The sequence below is a fragment of the Panthera leo genome, chromosome A3 (genome assembly GCF_018350215.1).
Source record: "Panthera leo isolate Ple1 chromosome A3, P.leo_Ple1_pat1.1, whole genome shotgun sequence".
Classification (NCBI taxonomy): domain Eukaryota; kingdom Metazoa; phylum Chordata; class Mammalia; order Carnivora; family Felidae; genus Panthera; species Panthera leo.
The window spans coordinates 20,868,622-20,882,081 of record NC_056681.1 but is presented as its reverse complement, the minus strand read 5'-3'; the positions used below and the strand labels follow the sequence as shown (position 1 = coordinate 20,882,081).

The window sequence follows — 13,460 nt, the reverse complement described above, 5'->3', positions numbered from 1 at the left end:
CTTACTACCTCCCAGTCTTTTTGAGTCGAAGGGGAACGTGGGCTTCTTCCTGTTTCAGATGCAGATGGCAGAGCTATTGGTGTCCCATGGGGCCAGTCTCAGTGCTAGGACATCCATGGATGAGATGCCAATAGGTGAGTCCAGCATAAAAGCTAATATACACATAGGTACTCATTGATTATTTGATGGATAGTGGAATAATTGGATAAATATATAGTTGGCTAGACGGTGGATTCGTGTGTGGATGGATAGGATGAATGAATAAATTAATGAAGGGTAGTTTAATGTGCAGATGCACAGCTGGATAGGTGGATAGATACGTGTACGGGTAAGTGGATGAATGTATGGATGGAAGGTTGGATAGATGGATGGGTGGATGGATGGATGGATGGATGGATGGATGGATGGGTGGATGGACAGCTGGATGGCTGGCTGGATGAATGGATGGATGGATGGATGGCTGGCTAGATGGCTGGCTGGCTGGCCGGATGGATGGATGGACAGGTGGATGGCTGGATGGTTGGATAGATGGATGAATAAATGGATGGGAGGGTAGGGGATGAATCTGTGGATGGATGGCTGGGTCAGTGAACATCTGTGGATGGATGGCTGGGTCAGATGAATGAAATGATTAGGTGGATTGAATGGGTAGGTATATATGATTTGATATACATGTAATTTGGGGCTTGGACTACAGAGAGTACTTGCTTGTTTCTCTTGATGTGTCTTATATCGCTGGAGAGTTGATGACTCCTGTTGGAAACTACCAAAGGGGGATGGCTCTTCCCACAGCTGGGAACCTTAGGAGTTGTGACTGTACAGATCCTGGGGTTCCTGTTCTTATCCTCTAAGGATTGGGGTGTAGCCCAGGAAGTAAGGCTGGCATTGTTTTCTTTCCTCCCTGGATGATGCCCCAAAAGATGCTGGGAGTTCTCAGGGTGTTGGGATGGCAGCTGCCGTGGCCTGGAGGGCCCTCAGGGGCCACTGGCCCCTGCACTGCTCCCCACAACAGTCTCCTTTGCCCCTTCAGACCTGTGTGAGGAGGAGGAGTTCAAAGTCCTGCTGCTGGAGCTAAAACACAAGCATGACGTGATCATGAAGTCACAGCTGAGACACAAATCGTCCTTGAGCCGGAGGACATCCAGCGCCGGGAGCCGTGGGTGAGCCAGGGCCGGCCAGCCTTGGCCCCTGGGGATGCTCCTGCCCGTGGCACCTGGGCACAGCCCTCTAGCACCTCCTCTCTCCCCTCAGGAAGGTGGTGCGGCGAGCCAGCCTGTCGGACAGGACCAACCTGTACCGGAAGGAGTATGAGGGAGAGGCCATACTGTGGCAGCAGCGGAGTGCGGCCGAGGATCAGCGGACCTCCGCCTACAACGGGGACATCAGGGAGACCAGGACAGACCAAGAGAATAAGGACCCAGTGAGTGGCTTCATGCCCCTGCCGCGGTGTCAGCCCTGACTTGGGAGGTGGCCAGGACCCCAGCCCAGTCTTGCCTCTTCTTCTCGGGGTCTTCCAAGGGAGGGTGGCCGGGCAGTGCCTTTCAACCAGCCGGACCCCATCTGATGCTGGTGGCTCCTGTGGTTAATGAGGCGATCCTGGGGGTTGTGAGAGTCAGAGCCAGGAGCTTCGACACACAGTAGGGTCTCATAACAGACAGAAGGTAACTGCCATGCGCCTGCTCGTGCTCCCGCAAACCTAGTTCTGGGCTTCCCAGAAGGGAGGTTCAGTGCAGCAGCCATCCTGGGAGCTAAAGGCACTAAAACTTTTTGGCCGTGGCGGGGAATAACAAGATGCTGGCCATTGTGTTTACAGAACACGTCGGTTGGAAGACATTTTTTGAAAAACTGAGGAGGGTAGTGGGAGGACCTCCAAGAAGCCTGCTCGAGGAGTAGCCAGGGGTCTGGGCATTAAACTTTCTTTCTTTTTTTTAGTATCTATCTATCTATCTATCTATCTATCTATCTATCTATCTATCTATCTATTTATGTATTTATTTAGAGAGTGAGCAGGGGAGGAGCAGAGAGAGAGGGAGACAGAGGATCTGAAGTGGCCTCTATGCTGACAGCAGAGATCCCAATGCGGGGCTCAAATTCACGAACCGTGAGATCGTGACCTAAGCCGAAGCTGGACGCCTAACTGACTGAGCCACCCAGGTGCCCCATGGGCATTCAACTTTCTTAAGGGAATGATGCTGTGTTGGTTTCCTAGGATTGCTGTATGTATCACATTACCGTCAACTTGGTGGCTCAGAGCAGTAGAGATTTATTCTCTCGTGGTTCCGGAGGCCAGAAGTCTACTATCAAAGTGTCCACAGGGTTGGTTTCTTCTGGGGGTTCTGAAAGGGTATCTTTCCACGCCTCTCTCCTAGCTTCCGGTGGCTCGGGCATTCCATGACTCCTAGTCTCTGCTTCTGTCTTCACACGGCCTTCTTCCTTGTGTGTGTCTGTGTTTCTGTTTTCTCTTCGTAGAAGGACGGCAGTTGTTGGATTAGGGCCCAGCCTAACTCAGTGTGACTTCACCTTATTTTAATGTATTACATCTGCAAAGACCCTACCTCCAACTAAGGTCACATTCGGAGGTGTGGGTTGGCCGTGACTTTTGGGAGGACACTACTGGACTCAGGTTCCATGCATGGCTGCTGTCTCGCTTCGTGGGGCCAGCAAGTTTGGGGCCAGCGCAGAATTGCTGGGGACAAAAAAGGGAGGGGCTGACCATCCCAGCAGTGGTCTGCCTTTTTTGGTTCTTCTACCGACCATGAGCAGCTGAACACATCTCTAGAGAGTGCGGCTTTGGTGGGATGCGAAATGATTAGCTGCCCAGAGTGCCCACCTGTCGCAGTGGAACCCTGCTTCCCAGCTGGAGCAGAGAGGTCACGTGCAGCCTTGTCTCACCCGCAGGGGAAGGTGCCCACTGAAGGGAATCCAGTGGAGCCTTGGCTGGGGACAGAGAGGGCACCTCGGAGGCTTTGTTCTGCCTGGTCCCTAAGCTTGGGGGTTGGGGAGAAAACAGCTCTAGACTGAAATCAAATCACATTTCAGATGCCTTCCACTACACATTATTTACTTTTCCTTCGTGAGTTGGATTTACGTACGGAAAAGTACACAAATCTTTTTTTTTTTTTTAATTTTTTTTTAACATTTATTTATTTTTGAGACAGAGAGAGACAGAGCATGAATGGGGGAGGGTCAGAGAGAGAGGGAGACACAGAATCCGAAGCAGGCTCCAGGCTCTGAGCTGTCAGCACAGAGCCCGACGCGGGGCTCGAACTCACGGACCGCGAGATCGTGACCTGAGCCGAAGTCGGACACTCAACCGACTGAGCCACCCAGATGCCCCAGTACACAAATCTTAAATGGATTTTTCAATGGACTTATAAATGCGTACCCTCAGGCGAACGCATAGAACATTTCGATCACCCCCAGGAAGTTCCCATGTTCTCTCTTCCAGTGATCCTTCCTCCCCACTTCCCCAAAGAGAGACGCTACTTAACTTGGAACGGTAGAGGTTAGTTTTGTGTCCACATCTGCATACGAATGGATCCAGGTAGTAGGTGGTCTTTTGTATCTGACTTCATTCTTGACTGTGAGACTCGTCCATGTACAGGCACGTAGCAGCAGAGTTCGTTCGTTTTCATTGCTCTGGAAAGTTCTGTCGTTTAGCTAGGCTACGACGCACGTGTCCATTCTCCTGCTGGTGGAGGAGCAGGTTGTTCCTGCTTTGGGTTGTTTCAAGTTTGGGGCTATTTTGAATAAAGCTGCTCAAAACATTCTCATCCATGTCTTTTGGTGGGCATCAGCACTATTTTCTGTAGGCTCTATACCCAGAAATGCAGGATGAGTCATGGGGAGGCTACGCGAGATACCGCCAAGCACTTTGCCAGAGTGATAATACCCATCTACTCTCCCAACAGTGCTCAGGAAACGTGAGAGCTTCTTGCCAATCCTTGGTGTACTCATTCATTTCCATCCGAGCCATCCTGGTGGGGTTACTGTGGGAGCTCGCATTTTATTTTATTTTATTTTATTTTATTTTATTTATTTCATTTCATTTCATTTCATTTCATTTTTTTCTATTTTAGTTATTTCATTTCATTTCATTTTTAAATGTTTATTTTGAGAGAGAGAGAGATAGAGTTGGAGAGAGAGAGAGAGAGAGAGACAGAGAGTGGGGGAGGGACAGAGGGAGACAGAGAGAGAATCCCAAACAGTCTCCACTCTGTCAGTGCAGAGCCTGATGTGGGGCTTGAACTCACGAACCAGGGGATCATGACCTGGGCCGAAACCAAGGGTTGGACGCTTGACCGACTGAGCCACCCAGGCGTCCCTTGCATTTTAAATTGGTATTTGCCTGATGGTGGTTGGTGGTGAACACATTTTCACGTGCTTATTGGCCGTCTGGTTATCTTTTTTTGTGCCACGTCTGTCCTTCTGCCCCTTTTTGTTGGGCTGCTTATCTTTTCCTTATTGATGGGTGGGAGAGAGACCGAGATTCTTAAATCCTCAGGGAAGCAGCTCCTCCTTCACACCTACTGTGTTTGTTCAGATCTCCCAGGCCAGGGACTCTGCCACAAGTGCTCAGTTGGCGTGGAGCCGTGTAAATCATTAGCCCTGCAGGGAATTAGGGTGGGAGGGGGGTGGCCCGAGTCTGTTGATAATTTCTACGGCTTCCTCGTCAGACTGCGGTTTATTTAGGGGTTTGTTGAAGGCAAGAGAATGGGCCATTTTGCCTCTGGGGCTGGGGTTTCAGGCCTGGGGAGAGATGGCAGCTTGAATTTTTGTACTTGTTTTCTTTACTTCCAGAATGGTCCTGGAAAGAGACCGTTCAGAAGATGGCTGTCTTCCCGCCAGTTGCCCAGCCATCCAGCGTCAAGGACGGCTGTCAGGGTCCAGGGCCCCAGATATCAGTCCCAGCCCCCGGGGTAAACCAAGGAGATCACAGGGCACAGCTACAAAGCCCACAGCTCCTTCCTTTTTCTTACCTCCCCCTTTCAAGGCTGTAGGTACTGACAGGGCTGCGATGGTCTCTAAGACAGACATTCTCCAAGTGTGGTCCCTGGACCAGCAGCAGTGGCATCACCTGGGAACTTGTTGGAAATACAGATTCCCAGGGGCGCCTGGGTGGCTCAGTCAGTTAAGCATCTGACTTCGGCTCAGGTCACCATCTTGCAGTCTGAATTTGAGCCCCACGTCGGGCTCTGTGCTGACAGCTCAGAGCTTGGAGCCTGCTTCACATTCTGTGTCTCCCTCCCTCTCTGCACCTCCTCAGCTCTTGTTCTGTTTGTATCTCTCTCAAAAAATAAATAAACATTAAAAAAAAATTTAGAAATGCAAATTCTCTGGCCTCGCCCCAGAGGTACTGAATCATAAACACTGGGCTCTGGGTTTAACTAGCAATCTGTGTTTTCACCAGGCCTCCAGGGGATTCTGGGGCACACAAGAGTTTGAGGACCATGCATCTGGGGGGGAGTATCTGCTCAGCTTGACCCGCAAGTCAGGTTTCTGCCAAGACTCTATCCGGTTAACCCCCAGGGCTGGCTTTGGCACACGCTTTTGGCAGAGCTGAATCCCTGGAACTCAGGAGTGATGGGACAATCCCATCTCTTAACCAGTAGCTCACAAACTTAACTGTACGAGAAAATCACCTGGGGTGGTGTTTTTGGGTTTGTTTTCAAAAAATTCTGATGTCTAGGTTGCAACCCAGACAAATGAAATCTGAATCTTTGGGCCTGGTGTCCAGGCATTGTACGGATGTATTTAACATTTTTTTAAATGTTTATTTATTATTGAGAGACCCAGAGAGGGACAGAGCATGAGCATGGGAGGGGCAGAGACAGGAGAAGACACAGAATCTGAAGCAGGCTCCAGGCTCTGAGCTGTCAGCACAGAACCCGACGTGGGGCTCGACCTCACAAACTGCGAGATCCTGAACTGAGCTGAAGTCGGACGCTCAACTGACTGAGCCACCCAGGCGCCCCTGTACTGGTGTATTTAAAAAGAAACTCATAGACTTGATTTTTTGGAGCAGTTGTAGTTTACAGGAAACATATGTAGAAAGTACATAAAGTTTCCACACACACCCCTCATCATGTCCCCCGATATCCACTGGTATTAACATCTTATATTAGCGTAGTAGGTACATTATCATTGATGAGCCAATATGGATATATGATGATTAGCTGAAGTCTATTGTTTATGTTAGAGTTTACTCTGGATGTTGTACATTCTGTGGATTTTGACAAATGTGTAATGTCATATATCCATCGTTAAACTTTTATACAGAATACTTTCACTGCCCTAAAAATCCCTGGTGTACCTGTTCATCCCTCCCCAACCCCCTGGCGACCACTGATCTTTTTACCATCTCCGTGGTCTTGCCTTTTCCAGAATGTCATAAAGTTGGAATCACACTATGTAGCCTTTTCAGGTTGGCATGGATATGTGTTTTTAACTCCCCAGGTGATGCCATTGTGCATCTGTGTTTTAGATCCCTGCTACTCAAAGCGTCAGTCTGGAATTTTCTTAGAAAAATGCTGAAATTCAAGTCCCAACCCAGATCTGGTGACTCAGCATGTGCATTTTAACAAGAGCCCCAGGTGACTCATATGCACATGAAGTTAGAGAAGCACTTATTTAGACAATGAAGAATGGTCTTTTTCCAGGACCATTCCGGAAGCAAAGAAAATAGATACAAAAATTCAAGCTGCAAAAAAAAAAAAAAAAGCCTCAAATGTGGCTTCAATCTGCCTGTGTAGCTCGGAAGGAGCCGTTAAAAACGAAAAGAATATGCACACATACATGGAAGCTGACTATAGAAAGGGCCCCTCCCCTTACCATGATTTAGCCCAATTGTATATTTCTTGGAGATCTTTCCAAGAAATGGAAATTCTTGGAATCACAAGTCAGCGCATGAAGATTGCCTTCATTCTTTTTACCAGATGCAGAACGTTCCAGCACAGCTACTTGCCATAATTTCCCCACTGCCTAATGGTGACTTCCAGGCTTTTCTCCCCTAAGGGAGCATACATCTGTGAAATGAAGTCCTAGAAATGGGCTTGCTGGTGTAGAGTATGCATTCTTCCTTAAAAACCAATTTTTTTTGGTGGGGTGCATGTGTGTGTGGGGGGGGCGGTGATGTGATATTATCCCCCAAAGAGGTGTGGTGGCAGTTTATATACCTGCCAGTTTTCCCACACTCTTGCCGACCCTGAGGCATAACAGAGTTTTAAAATATTTGTTGGGGCGCCTGGGTGGCTCAGTCGGTTAAGCATCCGACTTCAGCTCAGGTCACGATCTCACGGTCCGTGAGCCCGAGCCCCGCGTCGGGCTCTGGGTTGATGGCTCGGAGCCTGGAGCCTGCTTCCGATTCTGTGTCTCCCTCTCTCTCTGCCCCTCCCCCATTCATGCTCTGTCTCTCTCTGTCTCAAAAATAAATAAACGTTAAAAAAAATTAAAAAAAAATATTTGTTAATGTGATAGGTAAAAATATTCTGTTGCTTTTATTTTTATGTCATTAGTTGTTAGTGAGACTGAATATTGTCTCCTGTGTTTATATGCTATGAATATTATTATTATTGTTGGGAGCTGCACATTAGCGTCCTTTGTTGTTGTTTTTCTGTTGGGTAATTGGCCTAATATAAGTTTTTAAAAGTTTTTATTTATTTTGAGAGAGAGATAGACAGCAAGTGGGGAAGGTCATTGAGAGAGAGAGAGAGAGAGAGGAGGCAGAATCCCAAGCAGGCTCTGCCCTGACAGCAGATGCAAGGCTTGAACTCACAAACTATGAGATCATGACCTGAGCCGGAATCAAGAGTCGGACGCTTAACCAGCGGAGCCACCCAGGTGCCCCTGGGTAGTTGGGCTTTTTAAAATGGACTTTTAAGAGCTCTTATTTATTTGGGAAATTAGTCCCTTTTCTGTCATATGCGTTGCAAATATTTTTATGTGCCTTTTGACTTTATTTCTGGTGAGTTTTGCTCTGCTTTTTTTGTCACCAAATATAGCCACCTTTTAGTTTCTAGTTTATAGGCAGCAGCTTCTTTCAAAGCTCTCGTTATCCAGGGGTTTCTGGGTTAGAATTTCTGCTGTTTGGAGTGGATATTTGCTGGGAGTACAGAAGGAAGATGACAAGTGACCAAAAACTCAGCTAGAAATGGCTTACACAAAACAAGAATTTATCGGCTCATGTCACCGCAAAGTCTGGGGCCGACTGGACACTGGGGCTCAAGGTGCACCCCTTCAGTCTCCCTTTATGTCAGCGGCACTGTCGAGTGGACCCTTTGACATGCCGTCTCCCCCAGGCCCCCAGCTTCCATCACTGTGGCCACCCTCGAGTTCTGCATAAACAGTACTTCTGTTTCCCAGTTGTTCTGGCACAGATCCCAGGGATGAGTTTTGTGCAACCAGTTTCAGCCAAGAACCAATTCCTGCGGTGAATCTGCCGACTGGCCATGCCTGGGGTCATGGTCCAGTCCTCACGGCAAGGATGGGGATTGGCCAGCTCTGTCAAAACGCATAGATCGGCGAGTCCCCTGAAGCAGAACGGAGGTCCTGTGAGCTCGGTTGGGAACATGGAGCGAGGACAGGTCCAGGCAATAAGGCCCTCAGCAGAGGTGCAAGCAGGGAGTGGGTTTGGATCCTCTGCCCGGCTGGTAATGTTGTCCTTCTCCCCCTCAGAACCCCCGGCTGGAGAAGCCCGTGCTGCTCTCCGAGTTTTCTACCAAGATCCCACGAAGTGAAATGGACGGGCCTGTTGAGAATGGCCTCCGGGCTCCAGTCAGCACCTACCAGTATGCACTGTCCAACGGGGATGTCTGGAAAGTGCACGAGGTGCCTGACTACAACATGGCCTATGGCAGCCCCGGCGTGGCCGATGCCACCTCGCCCTGGAGTGGCTACAAGGAACAGAGTCCCCAGACGCTTCTGGAGCTGAAGCGGCAGCGGGCTGCGGCCAAGCTGCTCAGCCACCCCTTCCTGAGCACTCACCTGGGCAGCAGCATGGGCAGGACGGGCGAGAGCAGCAGCGAAGGCAAGGCCCCCTTGATCGGAGGCAGAACTTCACCCTACAGCAGCAATGGAACCTCGGTATATTACACGGTCACCAGCGGAGATCCCCCGCTCTTGAAGTTCAAGGCCCCCATGGAGGAGATGGAGGAGAAGGTCCATGGCTGCTGCCGCATCTCCTAGTCTCTGTGTGACGGAGGAGAGAGATGCTTCGGGGAGGGGTCTCTGGAATCCACCCACCCGGCAGCCCTGGCTGGGGAGACATCAGAGGGCAGCTTGCGGGGAGGTGGGCTTTGCTTTCCAGAGCTGAGCCCACCTCTCACCCAGCGGCCCATAGCATCACCACTTCCCACGGCTCTGCTTCCTGCTGCATTGTCTGCCGTCAGAAACAAGGCCCCATCGTGGCTTCCTGACTCACCCCGCTGTCAGATTTTGGGGGGGGGGGGCACTGGGATTCCATTCCAGTTCTGTTGTCGGTTAAGGCTTCTCTGGACCGGGACTCGCATATCCCATATCGGTGCGCACGTGCACGCGCACACACACACACACACACACACACACACACGCTCAACCCTGTGTAGGAATGACACAGCTGGGCTCATGGGAAGCAGGTGGGACTGAGAATTTGTGGGTTCTTCCCAAGAGGATTGAGGCTAAGACTCCGTTTCATCACCACTGCCAATGTGGCTTTAGTAGGGGAGGGGGGCTGCGAAGCTGAGACCCACGGTCCTGCCCAGGGTCACGCGGGGGGGCCTGGGCTACCATCCACATCTAGCAGGAGAGGAGGTCCACTCTTTGTTCAGAGGAAGCTCTGAACCCACCTGGGGTCAATGAGATGGGCAATGGCCTTCTCCCCACAGCTTTGCCCATGCCGGAGGCCAGCTGTGTGACCACCCAGAGGCCGAGGTAGAAAACCAGGCTAATGCCTGGAATATTCCATGCCTGGGATAATCCAAATCCTATTTTACTTTTGGATGGAAGTGTCAAAAATTGGAGGTGAGGGGGAATAAGGTTAGTGTTTCCGAAAGTGCGTTGGATAAAAGGATTCTTTTAGGCTGTAAAACTACAGGTGGGAGAGAACTGAATTTGCTTTCTTGCTTTCTTTCGTGGATAGCATCATGATCACTGGGTTTTACTGACTGGTGTTGGAAGAATGAAGCTAAGTGAGGAGCTTCGGTTGCAAGGGCTTTCCAGGGCGAGGAGTGAGTTTGTGTTGTTAATTTCTACAACCCTCTCTGGTGACCTGTGCCCAGTGCCCTGGCCAATCTTTGTGAATATCCAGGTGATTTCAGTCCAGCCTCTGTCATCCAGACTCCCTCAGGCTGAGTGAGCCATCGGAGTGAACAGTGAGAAACTGCTGGGAGCCCCCACCCCTCCCGGGGTAAATGCCCAGGACCCCCAGCCCAGATTTGCCTTTTCTGAAATGCTCGTTGAGACAAGTTTTCCAGTTGGCCCTTGTGAGGTCCTGCTTGGCCCAGGGTCTCCCAGCCTGCTCTCGCGGGAGTGGTGACACCCCAGGGCTGCAAATCCAAGGCGCCCATGGCCAACACCCTGCATTGCATTCAGGACAGCGGTGATGGGGCTAGAGAGGGGCCTCACTGCAGCCCAACAGTCTCAAAGCCCTGATCTCCCTGATGCTGGGGAGGGAAAACCAAGCTGCCCACCGTCTCTCGACTGCATTTTCTCAAGAGCCCCTTTGAAATTGCTGCCCACGAGTTGGGTACTGTTCACAGGCTCAGCCAAAACCTACTGGTGTACTTCATAAGCCGCAGGTTTGTTCCCTGCTCTGTGCGCCTTTCATTTATCCTACAACTACCTCCTTAGAGCTCTGAAGGGGCTCCCTGGTTCCAAATTCTGGGATTTGGGGGACAAATCTGGGTTCCCTTTAAACTTCTTTCTGAGCCTGTGAGAAATTCTCCCTGAGGGGCCCCTGGGCCAGGGAGCCGGGGCTGGAGGAGCCCCCTGTGCCACAATTCCAGTAAGGGGGTCTGCTGTTTATCAGCCCCAGTCCCCACTGTGGCCTCCATGGCCCCACAGCCCAGAGAGGGAGCTGGATCCCAGGGGCCTGGCTGATGCTTTTCCAGGAGCAGGGCAGCTGGACCAGACAGCAGAGGGCTCAATGGAGTCACTGTGCACCTGGTGGCTCCTGGGAGCAGGGAGGGTCACAGCAGCAGTCCAGCCCCACCCCAAGTCCAGGACAGATCCAGTGGAGGGTGGAGGGGCAGCTCAGGAGACTGCAGGCAGGGATGTGTGATGCCTCCCGTGCCCCTGGCCTCTGCGGCAGTCTCTCCGTCACGTCAGCCCATGGCTGGAGCGGGGCAAGAATGATCAGAACACACATACCTTTGACTTTAAAGCAGTGTTCAGATTAGACTGACCCTGAACTCCTTTTGAGCCAACTTAAGCTGTAAGCAGAAGGGTGCCAAGGGAAGCCATACCCTCCCAGGAGAGGGCTGTGCAGGTTTTCAGATCTGCTGGCTCAGGGGCCAGAGACTGAAGGCATTCGTTGCCCACTCTGAGCCCTTCTGGCCGCTCCCTCTTTCCCCTCACTTCCTGCCTCCTGGGCCACGCATCTCCCAGCTGGAAAGAAGGCCGGGAATCCCAGCGGATTCCCCGACAGCAGCCAAGCGCAGACTCATGGGCATTTTAGCTCTTGTTTTCAGTCCGGGTAAGCCATTCCTTGTTAGGGCTTCGAGTACCTGGGAACTCAACCTATGGGTCTCCGTGGTGTTGAGGGACAAGGCGGGGTCAGGGTCATTCATGTATTCGCTCATGTCGTTTATTGACTAGCTGAGACATACCAGGCACTAGGTTAGGCTCTGGGGGTAAAGGAGGAGCAAGACAAGGCGAGGAGACTTCGTTTTACAGTTTTTATCCCTTGACGACCAGCATCTGATACCTTGAGGTCTCAGGAGCCCCTCTGAAGTTCACCTGAGACAGAGGGACAGCATCCTGGTGTAGCTTCACCTTGGTTTCTAGCTCTGGAGTCTCTAGAGTGGGAAACCCATCAGCAGCAAAACTGCCGTCCTGGCCATCCCCAGATAACATTTGCCACTAAATGCAGATGCTGGCTCTTGAGTTCCATGGAGACAGCATTCCAAGTCTGTCTGGGACTTTCAGGGAGAGCTGCCTTCAGGCCAGCATCTTTGGGGCATCGTAGACTGGCAGATTTGAGGTCAGTATGTGGAAGGACAAAGAGTCTGGAATTTGCTGCTGCTTGCACCTCGGGTTCTGAAACTCACTGTCTCTTGCTCATTTTTGCTCCTTTGTTATGGAGTCCCCCTGCCCCACCAATGGATAATGGGAGGTGAGGAACTTCTCCTTTAACACTGAAGCCTTTCCTCATGCATCTGCCTCCTCCTGGCAGGTGTGGATCAAGGAGCGGGGAGAACGCTGGCAAGGTATACCAGATGCTCAGCTCACTCGTGAGCCCCAGGTCTGGTGGTAGTTCCTGGCTGATTACGGGAGGCTACTCACAAATCACGTGCCACGTGGCTCACTGTGAGCTCTGGCCTTTGCTCCCACCCTGTGCCCCCGGACCACTGACAACTGTGGCTGTCACCAGATAGTTCCTGGCCAGGAGCTCAGGGAAGTGGAGTAAACCTTAGACCCAGGTTCAGGATGTAATTCACCAAATATGCAGCTGCGATTGAACTGCTCCACAGTGTTGGATCAGGGTCAGTGGGCTTAGGAAAGCAAACAAGGGGGTATCCCTGTTCTACAGCGCCATGGTTTGCTGGCTCTGTAATAACGAGACCGTTTTTGGCAATTGGTACCAGATACCTTTTGGTGTTGAGCTCTCTCTCCCACTTGCCTTCCCAGAGTGGGTTTTACTGGGGCACTTTCCAGAAGGGCAGTTTTTACAAGATGCTCAGAGGGACTGCATTTAACTCTTGCTATTGTAGCCTGGGGACAGCCTCCGCCATCCCAGTGCATGTAAGAGCGAAGGGTCATGCGGTCAGTGGTTGACTCTCCAGAAGTGACCCCCTTTGCCAGAAGCTGTAGACCTCTCCTTGATAGGAGTCTCTTGTTGGCCAGTTGGCCAGAGGGCCTGCTTCCCATGAACATTGCAAGTGCCACAGTGCGGGGCCTGGCTCTGTGCACCGAGGAAAAGTCTGCAGACACCCAGCCCTCCGCAATAATTCACCAGACCAGAAGCCACTGATGTACAGAGAACACTGAAGAAAAATGTATTTTATGTGAAAAAACGTTAAAACTCTGTATACTGTATCAGCAGCTTTGTGTAAAAAAATGGCAATCAAGAGAGTCTAATATATTTAAAACTTTTTTTAAAAAAAATCCTTGCGGATCTTTGATATTGTATTGAAGTAACTTCCAGGTAGCTCCTCGCCGCGTGGCAGTGGTGGGCCTCGATCCAAGACCGTGGCTCGACCACACCCCAAAGGGGCGTGACCCTGGGGTTGCTTCCAGCTGCCAAGGCCTGTGACAGAATTCACTGT

At 51.0% G+C, this 13,460-nt stretch overlaps 1 protein-coding gene across 2 annotated transcripts in view; it reads left to right on the top strand.

Annotated features, from left to right (window-relative positions):
• The window catches only part of PPP1R16B (protein phosphatase 1 regulatory subunit 16B), a 99,474-nt gene extending 86,014 nt beyond the window's left edge, over positions 1–13,460 (top strand). For both annotated transcript variants that reach the window (XM_042930977.1, XM_042930978.1), the window contains 4 exons: positions 59–134; positions 1,031–1,160; positions 1,252–1,420; positions 8,674–13,460. In XM_042930977.1, coding sequence (XP_042786911.1) covers positions 59–134; positions 1,031–1,160; positions 1,252–1,420; positions 8,674–9,183 — 885 coding nt within the window. In that variant the 3' untranslated portion in view covers positions 9,184–13,460. The remainder of the gene's footprint in view (positions 1–58; positions 135–1,030; positions 1,161–1,251; positions 1,421–8,673) is intronic.